This window comes from Telmatherina bonti, assembly GCF_933228915.1.
Source record: "Telmatherina bonti genome assembly, chromosome: 14".
Classification (NCBI taxonomy): domain Eukaryota; kingdom Metazoa; phylum Chordata; class Actinopteri; order Atheriniformes; family Telmatherinidae; genus Telmatherina; species Telmatherina bonti.
This window is the reverse complement of record NC_136612.1, coordinates 36,591,784-36,616,491: the sequence shown is the minus strand read 5'-3', so window position 1 is coordinate 36,616,491 and position 24,708 is coordinate 36,591,784. Positions and strand designations below refer to the sequence as shown.

At 47.6% G+C, this 24,708-nt stretch overlaps 1 protein-coding gene across 1 annotated transcript; it reads right to left on the bottom strand.

Moving 5' to 3' along the window:
• Nucleotides 1-1,746: 1,746 nt before the first annotated feature.
• Nucleotides 1,747-23,926, bottom strand: atxn2l (ataxin 2-like). Its single transcript, XM_079252502.1, has 23 exons — nucleotides 23,842-23,926; nucleotides 23,503-23,560; nucleotides 23,260-23,316; nucleotides 23,113-23,184; nucleotides 19,489-19,675; nucleotides 15,990-16,108; nucleotides 15,819-15,910; nucleotides 15,265-15,471; nucleotides 13,463-13,761; nucleotides 12,477-12,560; nucleotides 7,985-8,128; nucleotides 7,839-7,913; nucleotides 7,693-7,754; nucleotides 6,415-6,692; nucleotides 6,257-6,326; nucleotides 6,029-6,187; nucleotides 5,891-5,954; nucleotides 5,626-5,789; nucleotides 5,404-5,536; nucleotides 4,585-4,700; nucleotides 4,277-4,459; nucleotides 2,312-2,474; nucleotides 1,747-1,955 (listed from the first exon to the last, which is right to left on the bottom strand). Exons 1-23 carry the CDS (start codon nucleotides 23,856-23,858, stop codon nucleotides 1,897-1,899), a joined length of 2,862 nt encoding a protein of 953 aa, XP_079108628.1. The 5' UTR covers nucleotides 23,859-23,926; the 3' UTR covers nucleotides 1,747-1,896.
• Between the last annotated feature and the right edge of the window lie 782 nt (nucleotides 23,927-24,708).

Genomic DNA, 24,708 nt, shown 5'->3' with positions numbered 1-24,708 from the left:
TTGTATAGTATGTCAAAAATGTCATAGTATAGTATGTAAAAAAAAAAAGTCATCATATAGTATGTCAAAAATGTCATATAATAATTTGTCAGAAAATGTCGAAGTAAACTACATGTCAAAAATCTCATAGTTTTGTATGTGTCTAAATATCAATGTATAGTATGTCCAAAAATGTTATAGTATAGTGTCTGTCAATAAATGTCATGGTATTGTATGTGTCAAAATCTGTAAGAGTATTGTCCGTCAAAAAATGTCATAGTATAGTCTGTATAAAAAATGTCATTAAATGTGTCAATAGATGTCATAGTATTGTGTCAAAAAATGTTATAGTATAATGTGTTAATAAATGTCATAGTATTGCATGTCTGATGACACAGTATAGTATGTGTCAAAAAGTCAGTGTTGTATGTGTCAGAAAATATCATTGTATAGTATGTCAAAAATGTCATAGTATAGTATGTGTCATGACACAGTATAGTATCTTTAAAAAAAAAAAACATCAGTAAAGAATGTGTAAAAAAAAAAAATCCATAGTAATGTATGTCTCAAAAAAATCATTGTATTGCATGTAAAAAATGTCATATTTGGTATGTTTGGATAAATGTCATAGTGTAGTATGTATAAAAACTGTCAAAAAAGTAAACTGTGTCAACTACGTGTCAGAAAATATCGTAGTATTGTATGAATAAAAAATATGAATGTATAGTATGTCCAAAAATGTCACAGTATAGTATGCGTTGATAAATGTCATAGTGTTGTATGTGCCGAAAAATTGCATAGCATAGTACAGTACAGTATAGTGTGTCAATAAATGTCATAGTATAGTATGTGTTAAAATCTGTCATAGTATAGTATGTGTTAAAATCTGTCATAGTATTGTGTGTCAATAAATGTCATAGTATAGTATGTGTTAATTAATGTTGTATTGTATGAGTGAAACAATGTCATGGTGTAGTATGTCAAAATATGTCACAGTATAGTATGTATTAATAAATGTTATAGTATAGTATACTGTAAAAAAAAAGTATAGTATGTGTCAAAAATATCAGTAAAAATTGTGTAAAAAAATGTCATTATTGAATGTATCAAAAATGTCATTGTATTGTATCTGTCACAACACAGTATTATGTGTGCCAATAAATTTATAGTAATGTACGTTTTGCAACACATATGTATGTAAAAAAAATGACATAGTATAGTCCGTCAAAAAATTTCATAATGTAGTATGTGTAAAGAAAATGTTATAGTATAATGTGTAAAATATTGAACCACCCCCAACCCCATACATACAAACACACACCACAATATTTCCTATACAAAGAAAGAATACCACAATATTAATTGCCTAGAAATGGCTAAGTTCTCCAACTCCTCAGACAAATATAGTTAAACTCAGTGTGGAAGTTTTTCTTGAACAACCCAGCCTTTACATTGATCTTAAAGCTATAGTCGGTAATTTTGCTCAGAGACAGGGTTTTTTACTCTGGCCAGGGGAAGGAGCCAAGACATGGGGCCACTTTCACATTTAACTAGCTCCCCAACATTACCTTCGCCAGATTTAAAAACAGGTTAAATCAGGCTCTTATGCGGTTTGTGTTTTAAAACACTCCAAGACAGAGTCCAAATGTGTGTTTTTTATGTGGTTTTATTAATGAACTGGCCTTATTTTTAGAAAAAAACACATGACAGAAGGAAAAAGTATAAGAACAATGTATCAAGAACTAACATTCAGAAAGTTTCCACCATTTTCTCCATCGTCGTTCCAGCTTCACCATGACGATCTAAATATAATGTAAAAAAATCTAGAGTCCAGCTTCTCTCCTCTGAAGGTGCCTCTCAAAGATATGAGGTGATTGTTAACATGAAGTCAAGAAGAGCTGAATCCACGAGGACACTTCAGTTAGCAGACGGGTGGAAGGACAGCTGCTGGGAGGGATGAGCCTGAACCTGAACAGCTGGAGGACACAAACATCTGGATTTAGAAACAGAATGCAGTTTTTAACCTTTCCTCAGTGTTTGTGATGGCTGCTGGCTGGTGTGGCTCAACCTCTGTCCATCTTCTTCCTCTGCATAAGCTCAGATCATTAAAACACCTTCAGAGGTCTTTCTATGCAGATGATGCACATATATACTTTTATTTTAAACTACGCCATCCTACCTCTCCACTCTTCTACAGCCTTAAACTCAAGGTAGAAATGTGTTTTACTTTGACTAATTTAAACCTTGTAAATACATAAATCATCCTAAACTGGGGAGTCCAGTATATATCAGCTTTGAGTTGGGATCTCAATAAAGAATTTTTTTGTTTTACCTTGAGGCGGGCCGATGTAAAAGTGTTGAGGCGCCCCCTGTTGGTGCGTTGGGCCATGTTGGGGGTTGGAGCCATTGCCCTGCTGAGGGGCCGCATAGTGCATTATGATAGGCGGAGGGCCGTGGCCGGCAGAATGGTGAGGTCCTGACATTCCTCCTGGAACCTGCAGATCACAACAGGACACGAATCAGGCCTCCATCTACCCCACATACACACATGTAGGTATGAAACCTGAGGCTATAATTCACAAAGGAGAAGCAGTCGAAGAGGAGAAAGAGAAGTGGCAAAAATGGAAGTAAAAGGAAGAAATTGTAGGATGAGATAGCAGCAGGAGTAGAAGAAAAGACAAAGAAGTAGAGGATGAAGATAATACATAAAAAAAGAAGAAAGGTACAAGGAAGGGAAGTGGTAGAAGAGGTTTTAACAAAAGTAGCACTAAAAAGAGGAATTAGTAGTAGTAAAAGGAAAATACAAGGGGAAGAACAAGCAGAAGGTGAAAAAAATACATAAAAAGTAGAAAGAGGAAGAAGTCAGAGAAAGGAATTATTAAAAAGCAAAAAAAGATCAGTACTAGAAAAATAAGTAGTAGAACAAGTAGGAGTAGTTTACTTTGTAAAAAAGAGGAAAAAGTAGGAGAGGAAGAAGTAACAGTGAAGAAAATAAGTACAAAGGAAAAGTACAAGTAGAGAGAGAAAAGGAAGAAAATGGTAGAATTAGTAGAAAGCAGAGAAAAGTCGGCGAAAAGAGGAAAAAGTGTCAGCAGAAAGATAAAGGAGAGGAAGTAGAGGAGGAGAAATTGTAAAAGTCAGACAGGAAGATGAAAAGAAGTAATAGTAGTAGTTAAATAGGTTAAGGTAGTAGTTAACAACAAAATCCGAATAAGTAGCAGTACGAGGAGAAGTAGCAGTACGAGGAGACGTAGAAGTACGAGGAGAAGTAGAAGTACGAGGAGAAGTAGAAGTACGAGGAGTAGTAGCAGTATGAGGAGAAGTAGCAGTACGAGGAGAAGTAGCAGTACGAGGAGACGTAGCAGTACGAGGAGACGTAGCAGTACGAGGAGAAGTAGCAGTACGAAGAGAAGTAGCAGTACGAGGAGTAGTAGCAGTACGAGGAGAAGTAGCAGTACGAGGAGAAGTAGCAGTACGAGGAGACGCAGCAGTACGAGGAGTAGTAGCAGTACGAGGAGAAGTAGCAGTACGAGGAGACGTAGAAGTACGAGGAGAAGTAGAAGTACGAGGAGAAGTAGAAGTACGAGGAGTAGTAGCAGTATGAGGAGAAGTAGCAGTACGAGGAGACGTAGCAGTACGAGGAGAAGTAGCAGTACGAAGAGAAGTAGCAGTACGAGGAGTAGTAGCAGTACGAGGAGAAGTAGCAGTACGAGGAGAAGTAGCAGTACGAGGAGACGCAGCAGTACGAGGAGTAGTAGCAGTACGAGGAGAAGTAGCAGTACGAGGAGACGTAGAAGTACGAGGAGAAGTAGAAGTACGAGGAGAAGTAGAAGTACGAGGAGTAGTAGCAGTATGAGGAGAAGTAGCAGTACGAGGAGAAGTAGCAGTACGAGGAGACGTAGCAGTACGAGGAGACGTAGCAGTACGAGGAGAAGTAGCAGTACGAAGAGAAGTAGCAGTACGAGGAGTAGTAGCAGTATGAGGAGAAGTAGCAGTACGAGGAGAAGTAGCAGTACGAGGAGTAGTAGCAGTATGAGGAGAAGTAGAAGTACGAGGAGACGTAGCAGTACGAGGAGACGTAGCAGTACGAGGAGACGTAGCAGTACGAGGAGACGTAGCAGTACGAGGAGACGTAGAAGTACGAGGAGAAGTAGAAGTACGAGGAGAAGTAGCAGTATGAGGAGAAGTAGCAGTACGAGGAGTAGTAGCAGTATGAGTACTAATACAAGAGGAAGGACAGAATGACAGTGGTGTTTGTTTTGGGCTCCTGGAACGTCCTCATGTGGACTCGGTTCACCTGTGTGAGCTGGCTGATGGAGGCGAAACCGTGGGGCAGCGGGTGGTGGCTGGGGAGGCTGTAGCCCTGCATGGCGAAGGAGGCCTGAGGGGAGGCGTGGCCCGGTGGCAGGTTAGGAGGCGTGGGGGCCGACAGACCCCCGGAGTGAAACAGGGCCTGAGGCTGAGGACCGCCCTGACTCGTCTGTCAACAAGAACATTGAAACGCTTTTTCAGAACCTTTTAAAAGACGTCTGTAAACATGCTAGCTAATCACCATTAGCATAGAAAACCATTCAGTCTTTCTCCTGGGATGTTAGCAGCACCCACCTGGGCATTTCCTGGACTGGGGGCTGTGTGCTGGGGTGGGGGCTGATTCCCAGTAGGGGTGCTGGAGGGTTGAGGATGATGAATGGAGCTTGAGTGGTGAGAGAACGACTGCGGGGCTGAGAAACAACCACCATTTTTCAGTCAATGGAAGAAAAAGATCCCCTTAAGAGTGTTTTGATATTTACTTCTGGTTTATCTGGGTGTAAGCACTAAGCTAACACTGGTATTTATATCAAAGGCATGACACAACTGGTCTCTGGACAAACGTTTCATGTTTCAAATGTCTTTGAAGGACGTGCCATTTCTTATTGTATCATTACAGTTCCACAAGTATAGTTGGTTTTTGTTGACCTGTGAGGTGTGTGACGGAGTGTAACACCAAGCAACAGCGGTTTTCTCACTGATGAAGTTAAGAGGTGCTGCTCTGATTTTCAACTAATGGAAAAAGGTGTTCCACAAGGCTCCAGACCTGAACCACTTGTTTTTGCCGTTTCTGTTTTTAGCAGTTTATGTATGTTTTTATGCAGATAATACTGTCTTATATATTTATAAAAACTACTATAAAAATTATTCAACCAGTTTTAATAATAATGATGATTCTGTGGATTTACACTGAAAGAGAGGCAACCTGGAGAAGGACTCTTAAGTTCACTAAACCATTTACATCGATACAGCGACTGTATCTCCATCTAATGACTTGAATCCAGATACTTCAGGGGGTTGTAAGTCAGAAGTACTACTTAGTAAGTTGGTGGATTTACTGTCAATCTGACAAAAATTTTTTTTAACAAAGTCCACTAATAAAAAACGCTTCCTTACCATACATGGCCTGCTGGGGCCCCGCCGGGCCCTCGGCTTGGCTGGGGTACTGGGGGCCGGGAGGACCTATAGTCTGAGGAGGGGCTCCAGATGTCAGCATCCTTGCACCACTTTGAAGCACCGAGTAAACTGGCTGGAAGTCACAAGAGGAAGACAGAAAGTCAAATGTGAGTATTTTTCTGAATGACTTCTCGAAGCGAAGTTCAGCGACACCTGCAGTACCTGGCCGTGGTAGTGTGGCGGCATGGCCTGGATCACCTGACTGTACTGCAGGTAGGACTGAGGGTACGAGGCCACCAGCGGGGGTCCGGCGGCCGAGGCTGCGGCCGACATCATGGAGGAGCCAGAGGAGGTGTGGTGGTCCGGACGTGGACCCACAACCGGGCCTAGAAGAGCAAGAAAACAGAAAAACACAACAGAAACCACTTTAATACACACACAAATAAATACATAGATAAGCCAGCGGTGTGTGTTTGGGGGTGTGTACCTTTGGCTCGGGGGTACTTGCCCTGACCCACGGTGGTCATGGTGTACTGAAACACCTGAGGAGGCTGTGGAGGAAGGAAAAACACGTCAACGTGGCCTCGGCGTCACCTCGACCTGCAACGGCGGCTGCAGCACGTACCTGGATGGAGTGTCCCTGCAGGGGGATGGGGGACATGTAGGACAGGTAGTGTCCAGGTGGGTTGCTGTAGATGGCCCCTCCTCCCGGCTGTGGCGAGGGGAGGACCACCGAGGGGCTGGGCGGGGTCGGACGGGGAGGGGCGGGGCTTGCTGCAGGTTTCTGCTGCAGCAGAACAGCATGAGCTTCTGGGCTGAAGCGACGGAAACAAGGTGTTTCTGGCGGACTCACCTGCGCTGCGGCTGCTTTAACCGGAAGGAACTCCTTGGCGTTTGGATTCAGCGTCGAGTTTTTCACCTGCCTGGAGAGGAAAAAAACCCCAAAGTGCTTTAAAAAGAAGATTTCCATCTGCTGCCGTCGGCACATCCAGATGTCCAGCAGCGACTCACACTGCTGCTAAAGCTGCTGCCTCTGCCGGCTCGCTGCTCTCTGGACACGCCTCCTCCCCAATAATGGGTGGAGCCTGTGGGCCCGCTCCAGACTGCAGACCGTCTGGTCCTAAGGTCTGGGAGCCAGATGGAGCCCCGGGTGTTGAGGTGGGCGGAGCCTCCGAGGCTGGATCTTTGGGAGAGGAGAAGGGTGAGGGAGCCTCGGCTGGTGGGGAGGAGGTGTCTGGAGGAGGTTCTGCTGATGGAAGACTCGCTGTGGGGGAGGAGCTGGGCTGCAGCTGGAACGCAGACCGATCAATCAATCAATCAATCACTGTCACAGTTTTAGATATTTTCTCCAAACACTTCCTGTAAATAACCACAAGTCATTTCTAAAGGATTATATGTTATTTTAGCACTTGTTACCGCCAATGCTTTTATTTTGAAGGTACTTCCGCCCATCAGTTGTGCTGCGGCAAACTTAACGGCAACTAAAAAGACGTAAAAATGTTACGGATTTCCAGAAGAACATATATTTTTCTGTTGATGATTAGCAGCCCCCTTGTTAGAGCAACAAGATACGTTTAATATGTTTATAACGGGACTATTCAGATCTTTATATTTCACATAAATCAAGTTTACTGACAGATTTAAATTGATTGTAAATGATGTAAGAGTCGGATTGTAACTTATACGCCTTTTCTGTGTATTTCCCAGCGGGTTTACTGCCATTAAACCTAAAAACAAGTCGGGGGGGTCCACTACACTTCCCGTTTTCTGCTTCATGAGATGAAAAGTAGCCGTTTGGTGAGAAACTTGTAGCGCTGAGAGGTGAAAAGAAGAAGAAGTTTATCTGAGAGAGCTCTGAACTTCATCCTACCAGCAGCTCGTATTAACCGAACGCTGTTCAACCATCAGAAATTCATAAAACACACGATGAACTTCGATAAAAACACTAATTCTCTGACTGGCGACGCCTTAAGGCCCGTTTCCTGTCAGCGCAGTTGGATGGTCGTTTCTACGAAGCAGCAACTGAACCTCAACCTGTTGGAAATTCGCTCCTGAAAGCCGACAATCATCTGTGGAAGGCCAGGTAGGCAAGGAGGTGCGTGGGCGGCTTCTTCTTCTGTGGTGTCTCCTGCAGTGGCTGTCCATGCAACCAGCCTCTATTGCAGCTTCTTACTGGTTGCAGCAGAGATCGGAGAATAAATCCTGATTTTATTTCAGGTGTTTCTTCTCAGTTCAGTGCTGTGCTGCTTTTCCCACTTAGGTTGTAAACTGGACCAGTTTGAGCCTTACCCTGAACTCTTTGCCGAACTTGCGGAGCTCCTCCAGCTGGGCTCTCTGCTGCACCGATGGCGCTGGGGGGGGGTTACGCATCAGGCCATCAGACAGCTTATTTCCACATGTTAATGTGTCTCATGAAGCCGTCTGAAGACGCTTACCTTTGCTCTTTCCTTCCTGCGAGGCAGACGGGCCTTCGCTTCGGTCTTTAGCTGCGGAGCCGAGGATTTCATTCACTGCAGGAAAAACAGAAAAGATTTATTTATGTCCAAAAATATCGCCTTCAGCCTGCAAACAAACTTCTCACCGTCAACGGGGAAGAGCGGGGTGGGGCCGGAAGGTTTGATGGTGGTGTTTGCCGTGGTAACGGAGGGAGGGGAGGAGTCCAGGTAGGCTGGGCCAACCAGCAGGGGTTCCTGGGGAGGGGTGTCTGGTTTCGGAGCGCGAGAGGCTGGAAGGATGGAGGGAGGGATGATGAGAGGAGGAAACAAACAACGATGTCTCGTCTTGCAGAAACAAGAACGAAGGACTAGTTTTTATGCCACGATGGGAACTAAACCCCCCCCACCTGCTGCTGTTTGGGCTGCTTCAACCGGACCGTGGTTCGCCTCCAGTATGATCCGTTTATTCTACAATTCTACAGTCATTTAGCAGAGGCTTTTATCCAAAGCGACTTCCATGTGAGTGAGAACAACACAAGCATGAAACCAAACAGTAGAGGACATCATAGGAAGGTGCTGGCGGACTGTCCAGTTGGACGCAGGTCCTTCCATGAAGTGCTGCAGGCTTTTTGTTTGGGGTTTTTTTTTTTGTTTACTCCCTTCCCATCCCATAATGAAAGGCAAACGCACTCTGATGAAGACGGAAGAAGCCGGGTTCTGGCTTGGCTCGCCAACAGACGAACCAGCAACCCATCAGAGACGTCCGCCAACCCAAACACAGCATGGAAAAAAACAGGAAGTGGTGCAGATTGTTACTTTCCCAGATTATGATCCGGGAGATTTCCGGGGAAACAACGGCAGGAAAGATGCAGGGGGAAAAAAAGGGGGAAAAAAAAAAAACGGGAGATGACCCCCTCCCTGAGCCGTCACCTTATTGTGGTGGAGGGGTTTGTGTGTCCCAAAGATCCTAGCAGCTATGTTGTCTGGGGCTTTATGCTCCTGGTAGGGTCACCCATGGCAAACAGGTGTCTAGGGGAGGGACCAGACCAAGTACACCTCACAAGACCCCTATGAAGAACACAAACTCGGACAGAAATGTTCCCTTGCCCAGACGCGGGTTACCGGGACCCCCTTCTGGAGCCAGGCCTGGAAATGGGGTACGAGAGTGAGCGTCTCGTGGCCGTGCCTTTACCCGTGGGGCCCGGTCGGGTTCAGCCCGTAAGGGTTACATGGGCCCCACCTCCCGTGGGCTCACCATCTGCGGGAGGAGCCGTAGGGGTTGGGTGCAATGTGAGCTGGGCGGCAGCAAGAGGCGGGGACCCTGGCGGTCCGATCCCCGGCTGCAGAAGCTGGCTCTAGGGACGTGGAACGTCACCTCTCTGGTGGGGAAGGAGCCTGAGCTTGTCAGCGAGGTTGAGCGGTTCCGGCTAGATATAGTTGGACTCACCTCGACGCATGGCTTGGGCTCTGGAACCAGAACCCTCGAGAGGGGCTGGACCTTCTTCCACTCTGGAGTTGCTCATGGTGAGAGGCGCCGAGCAGGTGTGGGCATTCTCATCAGCCCCCAGCTTGGTGCCTGCACATTGGGGTTTACCCCGGTGGATGAAAGGGTAGTTTCCCTCCGCCTCCGGGTGGGGGGACGGGTCCTGACTGTTGTCTGTGCTTATGCACCGAACAGCAGTTCAGAGTACCCACCCTTTCTGGAGTCCTTGGAGGGAGTGCTGGAGGGTGCTCCTTCTGGGGACTCCATTGTTCTGCTGGGGGACTTCAATGCTCACGTGGGCAATGACAGTGAGACCTGGAGGGGAGTGATTGGGAGGCATGGTCCCCCCCCCCCTCTGAACCCAAATGGTGTTTTGTTATTGGACTTCTGTGCTCGTCATGGATTGTCCATAACGAACACCATGTTCCAACATAAGGGTGTCCATATGTACACCTGGCATCAGGATTCCCTGGGCTGCAGTTCGATGATCGATTTTGTAGTCGTATCGTCGGACCTGCGGCCACATGCCTTGGACACTCGGGTGAAGAGGGGGGCGGAGCTGTCAACTGATCACCACCTGGTGGTGAGTTGGCTCAGATGGTGGGGGAGGAAGCCGGTCAGATCTGGCAGGCCCAAACGTGTTGTGAGCGTCTGCTGGGAATGTCTGGCTGAGTCCCATGTCAGAGCGAGCTTCAACTCCCACCTTCAGCAGAGCTTCAACCATGTCCCGAGTGAGGCGGGGGACATTGAGTCCGAATGGGCTGTGTTCCGTGCCTCTATTGCTGAGGCGGCCAGCCGGAGCTGTGGCTGTAAGGTCGTTGGTGCCTGTCGTGGCGGCAATCCCAGGACTCGTTGGTGGACACCAGCAGTGAGGGATGCCATCAAGCTGAAGAAGGAGTCCTATCGGGCCATCTTGGCCTGTGGGACTCTGGAGGCAGCTGATGGGTACTGACAGCTAAGCGACATGCGGCTTCGGCTGTTGCCGAGGCAAAAACTCGGGCATGGGAGGAGTTCGGCGAGGCCATGGAGAAAGACTTCCGGACAGCTTCGAGAAGATTCTGGTCCACCATTCGGCGGCTCAGGAGGGGGAAGCAGTGCTCCATCAATACTGTGTACAGTGGAGGTGGGGATCTGCTGACCTCAACTCGGGACGTTGTGGGTCGGTGGAGAGAACACTTCGAAGACCTCCTCAATCCTACCAACACGTCTTCCGATGAGGAAACAGAGCTGGTGGACTCAGGGGTGGACTCTCCTATCTCTGGGGCTTAAGTCGCTGAGGTGGTTAAAAAGCTCCTTGGCGGCAAGGCCCCAGGGGTGGATGAGATCCGCCCGGAGTTCCTTAAGGCTCTGGATGCTATGGGGCTGTCCTGGCTGACACGCCTCTGCAGCATCGCGTGGACATCGGGGGCAGTACCGCTGGACTGGCAGACTGGGGTGGTGGTCCCCCTTTTTAAGAAGGGGGACCGGAGGGTGTGTTCCAATTACAGGTGGAATCACACTCCTCAGCCTCCCTGGTAAGGTCTATTCAGGAGTCCTGGAGAGGAGGGTCTGCCGGATAGTCGAATCCCGGATTGAGGAGGAGCAGCGTGGTTTTCGTCCTGGTCGTGGAACAGTGGACCAGCTCTATACCCTCTCTGGGGTCCTGGAGGGGGCATGGGAGTTTGCCCAACCAGTCTACATGTGCTTTGTGGACCTGGAGAAGGCGTTCGACCGTGTCCCCCGGGGGCTCCTGTGGGGGGTACTCTGGGAGTATGGGGTACCGGACCCCCTTGTGCGAGCTGTCCGGTCCCTGTACGACAGGTGTCAGAGCTTGGTCCGCATTGCCGGTAGTAAGTCGGATCCGTTTCCGGTGAGGGTTGGACTCCGCCAAGGCTGCCCTTTATCACCGATTCTGTTCATAACTTATATGGACAGAATTTCTAGGTGCAGCCGAGGTGTTGAGGGGATCCGACTTGGTGGCCTCAGAATTGGGTCCCTGCTTTTAGCAGATGACGTGGTCCTGTTGGCTTCATCTGGTCGTGATCTTCAGCTCTCGCTTGAGCGATTCGCGGCTGAGTGTGAAGCGGCTGGGATGAGAATCAGCACCTCCAAATCTGAGACCATGGTCCTCAGCCGGAATAGGGTGGATTGCCCTCTCCGGGTCGGGAGTCAGGTCCTGCCTCAAGTGGAGGAGTTTAAATATCTCGGGGTCTTGTTCACGAGTGAGGGAAGGATGGAGCGCGAGATCGACAGACGGATCGGTGCGGCGTCTGCAGTAATGCGGACTCTGCGCTGGTCTGTCGTGGTGAAGAAGGAGCTGAGCCAGAAGGTGAAGCTCTCGATTTACCAGTCGATCTACGTTCCTACCCTCACCTATGGTCATGAGCTGTGGGTCGTGACCGAAAGAACGAGATCTCGTATACAGACGGCTGAAATGAGTTTCCTCCGCAGGGTGGCCGGGCTCTCCCTTAGAGATAGGGTGAGGAGATCGGTCATCCGGGAGGAGATCAGAGTAGAGCCGCTGCTCCTCCGCATCGAGAGGAACCAGTTGAGGTGGCTCGGGCATCTGGTCAGGATGCCTCCTGGACCTCCCTGGTGAGGTGTTCCAGGCACGTCCCTCTGGGAGGAGACCCCGGGGAAGACCCAGGACACGCTGGAGGGATTATATCTCTCGGCTGGCCTGGGAACGCCTCGGGATCCCCCCACAGAGTTGGCAAATGTGGCTGGGGAGAGGGAAGTCTGGGCATCCCTGCTTAGGCTGCTGCCCACATGACCCAACCCCGGAGAAGCGGCATGAAGATGAACGGGAGATGACCGGCGTGATGTCGTGCTCCTGCAGGAGCAGTCAGATAGGATGAACAGGGACATGACACTGAATGCTGCAGGAAGCTGCGTCTTCTTCTAGCTGTGGATTGTTACTGTAGCGCCTCACAGCCTGCAGGATGTACTGCAGCGCGGGCGGTGAAGCCTTTCTTCTAGTTTTCACACCGGAAGCGGCTTCGGCGCGGTGTGGACACAGCACAGCTGCAGTTTGAACACAAACCCAAGCAAAGCGGGAAATCCCCCCCGTCCTGCTGGGAATCCCGCTTTAGTGCGAAACGTTGCAGCTGCTGTGATGCAACAACGAGCCGCAGCCAGAACGCCGCGGCCGGAGCAGGACACGGTGGAGCTCGTACCTGCAGGAGAGGACTGGGAGTTGGGTGTCCGCAGGGTCCTGTTGCTCTGAAGTCTCTGGGACTTCGGAGACGTTCGGGATGAAACTGAAAGAGAAGATCAAATAACTATTTTATAAAGATAACATAGGCATGGATCACTGATCAATAAGGACTGATGAAAGGCTGAAGGCAGCTGGGATCAGGGTCCGATCCCGCTTTGGATAAGCTCCCATCTCATGTCAACTGGAACTTTAAAGCTTAGATTACTGATAAAACAGACAATAATCACATAATCTGTGACTGATTACATTGGCAGCAAAGTAGAAGTAGTCAGAGTAGCATCAGAGACTCCCTCTGGGATCTTCATGGACAAAAATGTCCCATTTACTTCCATTAATTCTACATATTTCAGTCCTGCCTGGTTTCACTGGGAACTGTGGGACCAGCAGCAGGCGCTAAGAGGGGTTTAATTGTGTGCAGGAGTGAGAAATAATTTATTAAAATAATAACTCAGAAATTATTTCACACAAACAGAATAAAAATGTTGGTTTGTCCGCTGGAAGGAGCCTGACTGGTAAAAACGCCAGAATCTCCAGCTTCTGCCTGCAGTCGTAAACCAGTTGGACCCAGTAAGAAGAGTCCAGTATCACGCTGACATTAGAGAATAAATCATTCCATCACAGTAACATGAAACTAAATGGTTAAAAATGTTTTTTTAAGAAAAAGGTTCTGTGAGAACTTTACAACCTGTTTTATGGAGAATAATTTATCCAGATTAAAATTCACCAGATGTTCTTTTATCTTATAAAACACGCTTCCTGTCATTCATGCTGATCATTTCGTAGCCCTGCAGAGTCATGCGGAGCGCAGTGGAAGCAGATCAGAACCTCAGCGACAAACTTCACGTCCACCTGCGACCTGGAAGCTGCGCCATCACCACGGCAACAACCAGAACCCTGACAGGACCAGAACTCAGCAGAACCAGACTCGGGTCTAAGGCGACTTACCTCCGTTAACAGGTGAGCGCGTCATGTCGGCGAGCACCTGAGGATGTGAGAGTGAGTGCGGCAGCGCGTGATTGGTGCAGGGCGGGCTGCTGGCAGCGGGGGGGCTGCTCTGTGATTGATGGGGGGAGTAGGTGGTCCTGACAGACAGCGGGCTGGTCCTGTCAGAGGGCGGTTTGGGGGAAGAGGAGCTGGGCGGCGGGTGTCTGAAAGAGGCCGGCACTGCAGATCGACCAGAGGTTCCGCTTCGGATACCGCCGACGTCTCGATTCCGCTGAGGAAGCGGAACGTATTTACCATCCCTGGAAAACAACGGTGAGACGAAGCAGAAGGGATCAAGTCCAGCCTTCATCTAAATAAAGTTCTCTTAGCAACATGAGAGAAAGTCATTTCTATGAAGGAACCGTTATCACAAGGGCTGTGATGATGTGCTTTTGTCCCGATTTGATTACGATTTTTTGGGTGTTGATACAATTTAAATTCTCACAATTTTTCCATATTGCTGATTTCTGAAGATCAAAACCAAATAAAAACTTTTTTTTGATCGTCATTTTTCTTGATTTCAATGAGAAAAAAAACAACAGTGGCCAGACCATCATTCTGTTGCTGTAATGCCCAAGAAAACAAGTAAATAGATCAATAAAAACAAGAAAAATGGCTAAAATTTCATCATGAATTATTTTTATTCATTTAAAAAAAAAAAAAAATCTCTTTTTTTTCAAACAAAAAAATTTATTTTAAAATTGTGAAGCAAAAAACCCAGATTTTCCATTCTATTTCCCCACCCCTAATTTCCCCACACCCATCACCTAAAGGGTAAAAAAATGAGCTCTGGAGTTCCCCAAGGCTCCATGTTGGGCCTCCAGATAATGGACACAAATAAATATCTGATAGAAACGCCTGGAAACCGTCCGTAGGTGGATCAGCTGTCCATCATAACATACCCTACGAAGTCACACGCTACTGTTCCCATAGACTGTATATAGAACGATGGGCGGAGCCTTTGTGACATCACCCGTAGTTTCTGAAGAGCTGAATTGAAGCTCGGTGGGCAGTTCCTACCATCACCATCTTGGCAGGGGCATGCGTGTCGTCTCACCCGGAAAATACAAATATGGGCAAAGAGGTGGAGCTGTGAGGGGGGCTGTGAGCGTCATGGTGGATGATTGACATCGAGCGAACTCTGAGCTTTCTGTAGCTAAGAGCTAACCGAACTAACCCGGAGATAACAGGAGCTAACCAGCTAACGGAGGTAAGCGGGCTAAAGCTAAGTCACGTTTTTAACCAGCTAAAAACCGCGGTTGTTCTACATTCTTCTGACTTGAAACAGGAGATCCGGTACCTGTCAATCAAAAGGACACGTCCCTAAATATGCCAAACTTCGAGATTAAATTACTTTTAAACGGGCGAGTTAGAAAATAATTCACTCCCCCCACAGTTGTCATGAAGCCTGACCTATTAAACCTAAAATGGACTTTTGTACCAGGCTGTAAGCATGTTTATTCCTGCTGTAAACATGTTTATTCCTGCTGTAAACATTTTTATTCCTGCTGTAAACATGTTTATTCCTGCTGTAAACATGTTTATTTCTGCTGTAAACATGTTTATTTCTGCTGGGAATTTGGCCTTTTTAACATGGGAGTCTATGGGGACTTGATTTCTTTTGGAGCCCCTAGTGGATGAAGGGGGAACTGCAGTTTTATAGGCTTCACTTTTACCCACTGGAGACTTTGTCCATCTTTCATATACGGTCTATGACTGTTCCTGACATTCCAGACGGCAGCAGTGGGTCATGTGACCCGTACCTGCTGGTTGAGGTGAAACCAGGACTCCCCCTCTCCTCCCGCTCGCGGACCACTGAGCCAAACTTCTCCTCTTCACTTCTTCCCTCCTCGTTCTCCAGGGAAACCCGCCGGCGGTACTGCAGGCTGCCTTCGATCTCATTGGCTAACCGAGCCGCTCGCGCCTCCCGCTGCCGGTAAACCTCTGAGTTGTCCTTCTCCAGAGGCATGCTGGGAAACACATGAGGCAGAAAGGACAGCAATAGGAATAATTTAACACGATCTAACCAGGATTTCAACCAGGAACGGACAAGTTTCATCTAAAATTTCTCCACATTTTCAGGTCATTTTTCTAATTTTACTTCAAATAAGTGACAATGCTAGAAAAACAGGACGTAACAAACCAGTTTTTACTTTAAAATGAGCAAAATGGTGTCAAAATAAAAGGAAAAACAACTTTAAGTCAGTTTGCATTCAGATTTTTTGGGAGGATGACAGTAAAAAAAAACATCAGGCTGTTTTTGTTTGCAAACTCAAAGCTCAAACCTCTGCTCCGACAGTCAGCTGTGTTTGCTTACGTGTAGGATGACAGGCTGGAATCGTAGGTGGACTTCACGCCATACGCTTCTTCGTTAAACTTGAACATCTCGTTGGCATCCCACCCGTTTGACTAATTCAGGGAAAAAAGTCTTGATCAATAAACAGACGAGCAAAATGTCAAACGGTAAACGTTGAGGGATGAAACGTACAGTATCCGACTCCAGCTCGAAGTTTTCCCCATTTCCGTCTCCGTCCCACTTCTGTAGAACCTTCTCCCGGTGCTCGCCGTTCAGCCGCGAAGAGCTGATGGCAGCGTCGGTGAACATGTCTACAGGACGCAAAAACAGCCGTTAGGAAGTGAAATTTTATTAAGTTTATTGTGAATGTTGAGTTCATATCTGGAATGATGAGCTGAGGAAAAGTTTCTGCCATTTTACAGATGAAAGGCTCTACCTCATCATGATGAGAATCTCCCGTTCCACCTCATCATGATGAGAATCTCCCGTTCCACCTCATCACCATGAGAATCTCTCGTTCCACCTCATCACCATGAGAATCTCTCGTTCCACCTCATCACCATGAGAATCTCCCGTTCCACCTCATCACCATGAGAATCTCCCGTTCCACCTCATCACCATGAGAATCTCCCGTTCCACCTCATCATGATGAGAATCTCCCGTTCCACCTCATCATGATGAGAATCTCCCGTTCCACCTCATCACCATGAGAATCTCCCGTTCCACCTCATCACCATGAGAATCTCCCGTTCCACCTCATCATGATGAGAATCTCCCGTTCCACCTCATCATGATGAGAATCTCCCGTTCCACCTCATCATGATGAGAATCTCCCGTTCCACCTCATCACCATGAGAATCTCCCGTTCCACCTCATCACGATGAGAATCTCCCGTTCCACCTCATCACCATGAGAATCTCCCGTTCCACCTCATCACCATGAGAATCTCCCGTTCCACCTCATCATGATGAGAATCTCCCGTTCCACCTCATCACCATGACAATCTCCCGTTCCACCTCATCACCATGAGAATCTCCCGTTCCACCTCATCATGATGAGAATCTCCCGTTCCACCTCATCATGATGAGAATCTCCCGTTCCACCTCGTCACCATGAGAATCTCCCGTTCCACCTCGTCACCATGACAATCTCCCGTTCCACCTCATCACCATGAGAATCTCCCGTTCCACCTCATCATGATGAGAATCTCCCGTTCCACCTCATCACCATGACAATCTCCCGTTCCACCTCATCACCATGAGAATCTCCCGTTCCACCTCATCACCATGACAATCTCCCGTTCCACCTCATCACCATGAGAATCTCCCGTTCCACCTCATCATGATGAGAATCTCCCGTTCCACCTCATCACCATGACAATCTCCCGTTCCACCTCATCACCATGAGAATCTCCCGTTCCACCTCATCACCATGAGAATCTCCTGTTCCACCTCATCATGATGAGAATCTCCCGTTCCACCTCATCATGATGAGAATCTCCCGTTCCACCTCATCATGATGAGAATCTCCCGTTCCACCTCATCACCATGACAATCTCCCGTTCCACCTCATCATGATGAGAATCTCCCGTTCCACCTCATCATGATGAGAATCTCCCGTTCCACCTCATCACCATGAGAATCTCCCGTTCCACCTCATCATGATGAGAATCTCCTGTTCCACCTCATCATGATGAGAATCTCCCGTTCCACCTCATCATGATGAGAATCTCCCGTTCCACCTCATCATGATGAGAATCTCCCGTTCCACCTCATCATGATGAGAATCTCCCGTTCCACCTCATCATGATGAGAATCTCCCGTTCCACCTCATCACCATGAGAATCTCCCGTTCCACCTCATCATGATGAGAATCTCCCGTTCCACCTCATCACCATGACAATCTCCCGTTCCACCTCATCACCATGAGAATCTCCCGTTCCACCTCATCATGATGAGAATCTCCCGTTCCACCTCATCATGATGAGAATCTCCCGTTCCACCTCATCATGATGAGAATCTCCCGTTCCACCTCATCATGATGAGAATCTCCCGTTCCACCTCATCATGATGAGAATCTCCCGTTCCACCTCATCACCATGAGAATCTCCCGTTCCACCTCATCACCATGAGAATCTCCCGTTCCACCTCATCATGATGAGAATCTCCCGTTCCACCTCATCACCATGAGAATCTCCCGTTCCACCTCATCACCATGAGAATCTCCCGTTCCACCTCATCATGATGAGAATCTCCCGTTCCACCTCATCATGATGAGAATCTCCCGTTCCACCTCATCACCATGAGAATCTCCCGTTCCACCTCATCATGATGAGAATCTCCTGTTCCACCTCATCATGATGAGAATCTCCCGTTCCACCTCATCATGATGAGAATCTCCCGTTCCACCTCATCATGATGAGAATCTCCCGTTCCACCTCATCATGATGAGAATCTCCCGTTCCACCTCATCATGATGAGAATCTCCCGTTCCACCTCATCACCATGAGAATCTCCCGTTCCACCTCATCATGATGAGAATCTCCCGTTCCACCTCATCACCATGACAATCTCCCGTTCCACCTCATCACCATGAGAATCTCCCGTTCCACCTCATCATGATGAGAATCTCCCGTTCCACCTCATCATGATGAGAATCTCCCGTTCCACCTCATCATGATGAGAATCTCCCGTTCCACCTCATCATGATGAGAATCTCCCGTTCCACCTCATCATGATGAGAATCTCCCGTTCCACCTCATCACCATGAGAATCTCCCGTTCCACCTCATCACCATGAGAATCTCCCGTTCCACCTCATCATGATGAGAATCTCCCGTTCCACCTCATCACCATGAGAATCTCCCGTTCCACCTCATCACCATGAGAATCTCCCGTTCCACCTCATCATGATGAGAATCTCCCGTTCCACCTCATCATGATGAGAATCTCCCGTTCCACCTCATCATGATGAGAATCTCCCGTTCCACCTCATCATGATGAGAATCTCTCGTTCCACCACATCATGATGAGAATCTCCCGTTCCACCTCATCATGATGAGAATCTCCCGTTCCATCTCATCATGATGAGAATCTCCCGTTCCACCTCATCACCATGAGAATCTCCCGTTCCACCTCATCATGATGAGAATCCCCCGTTCCACCTCATCACCATGAGAATCTCCTGTTCCACCTCATCACCATGAGAATCTCCTGTTCCACCTCATCACCATGAGAATCTCCCGTTCCATCTCATCATGATGAGAATCTCCCGTTCCACCTCATCACCATGAGAATCTCCTGTTCCACCTCATCATGATGAGAATCTCCCGTTCCACCTCATCATGATGAGAATCTCCCGTTCCACCTCATCATGATGAGAATCTCCCGTTCCACCTCATCACCATGAGAATCTCCCGTTCCACCTCATCACCATGAGAATCTCCCGTTCTGGGATGGACATGGTCAGCAGCAACACTCAGGTAGGCTGCGGTGGTTAAACCATGTGATGTTGGAACCAAGGGGACCAAAGAGGGACAAGAAAAATCTCCTTTCTTTCTCGTTCTGATGCTCAGTTTGAACTTCAGCAAGTCTACATGAATAAATACTGCTCTGTGATAGGTCAGTTGGATATTGGTGTTACCAGGAAGTGAGCAGGTGGTTCTGATGAAGACGGTGGGTCTACACGGTTACCTCTGACTGCGAAGTTCAAGTCCACGTCTCTGCAGGTCATGGTGACGAGGTCAGAGGGGCTGAAGATCATGGTGTCAGTAATGTCCTCGATCTTTGGAGGAGATGACCGGCTTCCTCCTCCCCCTCCTTCCTCCCCTCCTCCACCTCCATCACTCCGTTTGTGGACAGCATCCACAGCCAACTCACACTGATGGACAGCAGAGCACATGATGACATTCAGTCTCCTTTTTCTACGTTAAAGCAGGTTTTCAGGGTCTCAGACTAGTTTAAATGTTTTTTTTTTATTTTAGGTTTATATAATCGTCTGTAAGTAAACATTCACTACAGTCATGTTTGGATCCATTTCTCCTACAAGTCAAATTTTTTTCACTGTAAAACTGCTTTATTAACACATTGAGCATTAAAATATACAAAAATCATCAAATCCAAATAAAAGAAAGAGAAATTTACAACAATTAAACCCACAAACAGTTTTTTTCTGTTTAGTCATTTGAGTAAGTGTAAAAACAGTCTGCTTGGAAAAATCTGTTTTAATGTTATTATAGTTAAAGCAGCAACACCAGTCCTACTGTACGCTGCACCAGTATAAACCAGCAACACCAGTCCTACTGTACGCTGCACCAGTATAAACCAGCAACACCAGTCCTACTGTACGCTGCACCAGTATAAACCAGCAACACCAGTCCTACTGTATGCTGCACCAGTATAAACCAGCAACACCAGTCCTACTGTACGGTGCACCAGTATAAACCAGCAACACCAGTCCTACTGTATGCTGCACCAGTATAAACCAGCAACACCAGTCCTACTGTATGCTGCACCAGTATAAACCAGCAACACCAGTCCTACTGTATGCTGCACCAGTATAAACCAGCAACACCAGTCCTACTGTATGCTGCACCAGTATAAACCAGCAACACCAGTCCTACTGTACGCTGCACCAGTATAAACCAGCAACCCCAGTCCTACTGTACGCTGCACCAGTATAAACCAGCAACACCAGTCCTACTGTACGCTGCACCAGTATAAACCAACAACACCAGTCCTACTGTACGCTGCACCAGTATAAACCAGCAACACCAGTCCTACTGTATGCTGCACCAGTATAAACCAGCAACACCAGTCCTACTGTATGCTGCACCAGTATAAACCAGCAACACCAGTCCTACTGTACGCTGCACCAGTATAAACCAGCAACACCAGTCCTACTGTATGCTGCACCAGTATAAACCAGCAACACCAGTCCTACTGTACGCTGCACCAGTATAAACCAGCAACACCAGTCCTACTGTACGCTGCACCAGTATAAACCAGCAACACCAGTCCTACTGTACGCTGCACCAGTATAAACCAGCAACCCCAGTCCTACTGTACGCTGCACCAGTATAAACCAGCAACCCCAGTCCTACTGTACGGTGCACCAGTATAAACCAGCAACACCAGTCCTACTGTACGCTGCACCAGTATAAACCAGCAACACCAGTCCTACTGTACGCTGCACCAGTATAAACCAGCAACACCAGTCCTACTGTATGCTGCACCAGTATAAACCAGCAACACCAGTCCTACTGTACGCTGCACCAGTATAAACCAGCAACACCAGTCCTACTGTACGCTGCACCAGTATAAACCAGCAACACCAGTCCTACTGTATGCTGCACCAGTATAAACCAGCAACACCAGTCCTACTGTATGCTGCACCAGTATAAACCAGCAACACCAGTCCTACTGTATGCTGCACCAGTATAAACCAGCAACACCAGTCCTACTGTATGCTGCACCAGTATAAACCAGCAACACCAGTCCTACTGTACGCTGCACCAGTATAAACCAGCAACACCAGTCCTACTGTACGCTGCACCAGTATAAACCAGCAACACCAGTCCTACTGTACGCTGCACCAGTATAAACCAGCAACACCAGTCCTACTGTACGCTGCACCAGTATAAACCAGCAACACCAGTCCTACTGTACGCTGCACCAGTATAAACCAGCAACACCAGTCCTACTGTACGGTGCACCAGTATAAACCAGCAACCCCAGTCCTACTGTACGCTGCACCAGTATAAACCAGCAACACCAGTCCTACTGTACGCTGCACCAGTATAAACCAGCAACACCAGTCCTACTGTACGCTGCACCAGTATAAACCAGCAACACCAGTCTCACTGTACGCTGCACCAGTATAAACCAGCAACACCAGTCCTACTGTACGCTGCACCAGTATAAACCAGCAACACCAGTCTTACGGTACGCTGCACCAGTATAAACCAGCAACACCAGTCCTACTGTACGCTGCACCAGTATAAACCAGCAACACCAGTCCTACTGTACGCTGCACCAGTATAAACCAGCAACACCAGTCCTACTGTACGCTGCACCAGTATAAACCAACAACACCAGTCCTACTGTACGCTGCACCAGTATAAACCAGCAACACCAGTCTTACGGTACGCTGCACCAGTATAAACCAGCAACACCAGTCTTACGGTACGCTGCACCAGTATAAACCAGCAACACCAGTCCTACTGTATGCTGCACCAGTATAAACCAGCAACACCAGTCCTACTGTACGCTGCACCAGTATAAACCAGCAACACCAGTCCTACTGTATGCTGCACCAGTATAAACCAGCAACACCAGTCCTACTGTATGCTGCACCAGTATAAACCAGCAACACCAGTCTTACGGTACGGTGCACCAGTATAAACCAGCAACCCCAGTCCTACTGTACGGTGCACCAGTATAAACCAGCAACCCCAGTCCTACTGTATGCTGCACCAGTATAAACCAGCAACCCCAGTCCTACTGTACGCTGCACCAGTATAAACCAGCAACACCAGTCCTACTGTATGCTGCACCAGTATAAACCAGCAACACCAGTCCTACTGTATGCTGCACCAGTATAAACCAGCAACACCAGTCTTACGGTACGCTGCACCAGTATAAACCAGCAACCCCAGTCCTACTGTACGCTGCACCAGTATAAACCAGCAACACCAGTCCTACTGTACGCTGCACCAGTATAAACCAGCAACACCAGTCCTACTGTACGCTGCACCAGTATAAACCAGTAACCATAGTCTTACTGTAAGCTGCACCAGTATAAACCAGTAACACCAGTCCTACTGTACGCTGCACCAGTATAAACCAGAAATCCCAGTCCTACTGTATGCTGCACCAGTATAAACCAGTAACCATAGTCTTACTGTAAGCTGCACCAGTATAAACCAGAAATCCCAGTCCTACTGTATGCTGCACCAGTATAAACCAGTAACCATAGTCTTACTGTAAGCTGCACTAGTATAAACCAGCAACCCCAGTCCTACTGTACGCTGCACCAGTATAAACCAGCAACCCCAGTCCTACTGTACGCTGCACCAGTATAAACCAGCAACCCCAGTCCTACTGTACGCTGCACCAGTATAAACCAGCAACACCAGTCCTACTGTACGGTGCACCAGTATAAACCAGCAACCCCAGTCCTACTGTATGCTGCACCAGTATAAACCAGCAACACCAGTCCTACTGTATGCTGCACCAGTATAAACCAGTCTGGGTTCGTGGGTCTGACGTTGAGATTGCGGGTTTATCTGCGTCATGGCAACGTAAACAGGGGGGTACCTGTGAGCTGAGGGTCTTGAAGATCCCCTGGTAGACGGCGCCACTTTTCACCCTCACGTCGCAGGTGGAGCCCTGTAAGCAGCAGCGGGGACAGTTTTAACCTGGTTTAGGTCTGATTGTGGTGTTTTAGGGGGGAAAGGTACTCACCACCACCGCTGTCAGGAAGTGAAGCATGCGGGCATTGTTGTAGACGCCTTCAAACACCTGCAAACACATTCCCATGTAAACAGAGGACAGCAAACAACTAAAGAAAACACCCTGAAGGTATTTATTCTTCTGTGAAACTTTACATCCAGCCTGCAGGCTGTCATCAGACATGTGGGGTCCACCACCACCTTTTTACCCCCCAACAAGCCCCCCAGATGAGTTCGTTCATCAGCTGCTACTTACTGAGCTGCGGAGTGGACATGTCTGGGTCTGATGCGGTGGTTTCATTGTGCTCCTGGTCCTACAGATTAAACAAACGTGTCAGCTTCTTCACAAAGCAGCATGAACTGGAAACACAGCGACCCGGATCTTACAGGCTGGCAGGGCATGATAAAAGCCAACCAGCGTAGACAGTTTCTGTCGGAGTCATGATGTTGTGTTACAGAATAATAAAACAGCTAGCTGAGGAGGCTAGCAGAGCTAGCTCGGCGGAGATCTTTAGCTTTTACTGACAAACAAACGGAAACTTGTCGGCATCGCTACAAACTGACAGCAGAGCAAGTTTCAGGCTATTAGTTTTACTTTTTAGTCATGTGCATCCCTGTTTATGCGGTGTCGTCGTCCCGGCGAGAAGTCACACGTTCTGACAGGCCGAACACGACACGCCACAGAACAACAACAAAACACAGCGCCGGGTACGCTCGTCTCGCCCTACGCAAACAGCGGCTGGTCACGTGAGGCGGGCGGGGGTTAACATGCGAACATAAAAATCTTTTATGTTCGCGGCAGAGAGCTTTAATTCTGCATACACTAACCGTCCGCTGTGATGGAGCGAGTCCGCATGTGTTCATAGTAACGCTTTTAAACTGCGTATCCGAAACAACCGGGTTCATCAGTATATGGAACGAACACGGCGATCAGAAACCCCGCCCACTTTTATACTGCAACACCGGATTGGACAATATTTACCTCATTTTCTGACCTATTTTCTTATTGGTTAACCTTCCTGCCAATCAAATCACCCGGCCTTGTTGTCTAAATCTGCTTTCGGGGAGGTTACGTCATGAAAATCCTGCAGGGGATCGTTTTGTTTCTGGCTGTGCGAATAGAATAGAATAGAATAGAATAGAACCAATTTAGCTAAAAGGGATTGTGATTTTTTTTATATTCTTGCACATTTTGTGAATTGTTACATAGCCTTGTTCCATGTTGGTTGGTTGGTTTTCTTTTTTATTTCTAATTGATAAGCATACTTCAGTAACGTGTTTACATTTGTTACATACTTGTCCTTAATTGATTTTTATACATATAAATGCATTTAAAATATCTATAGTTAGAGGCAGTTTATAAATTTCGTTTCAACCATCATATAAAATTAAACCAGAGTGAGAATTTCTTCACATAACTGTCTTTAAGCAGTTTTAATCAGCTAATGATGTTATATAAATC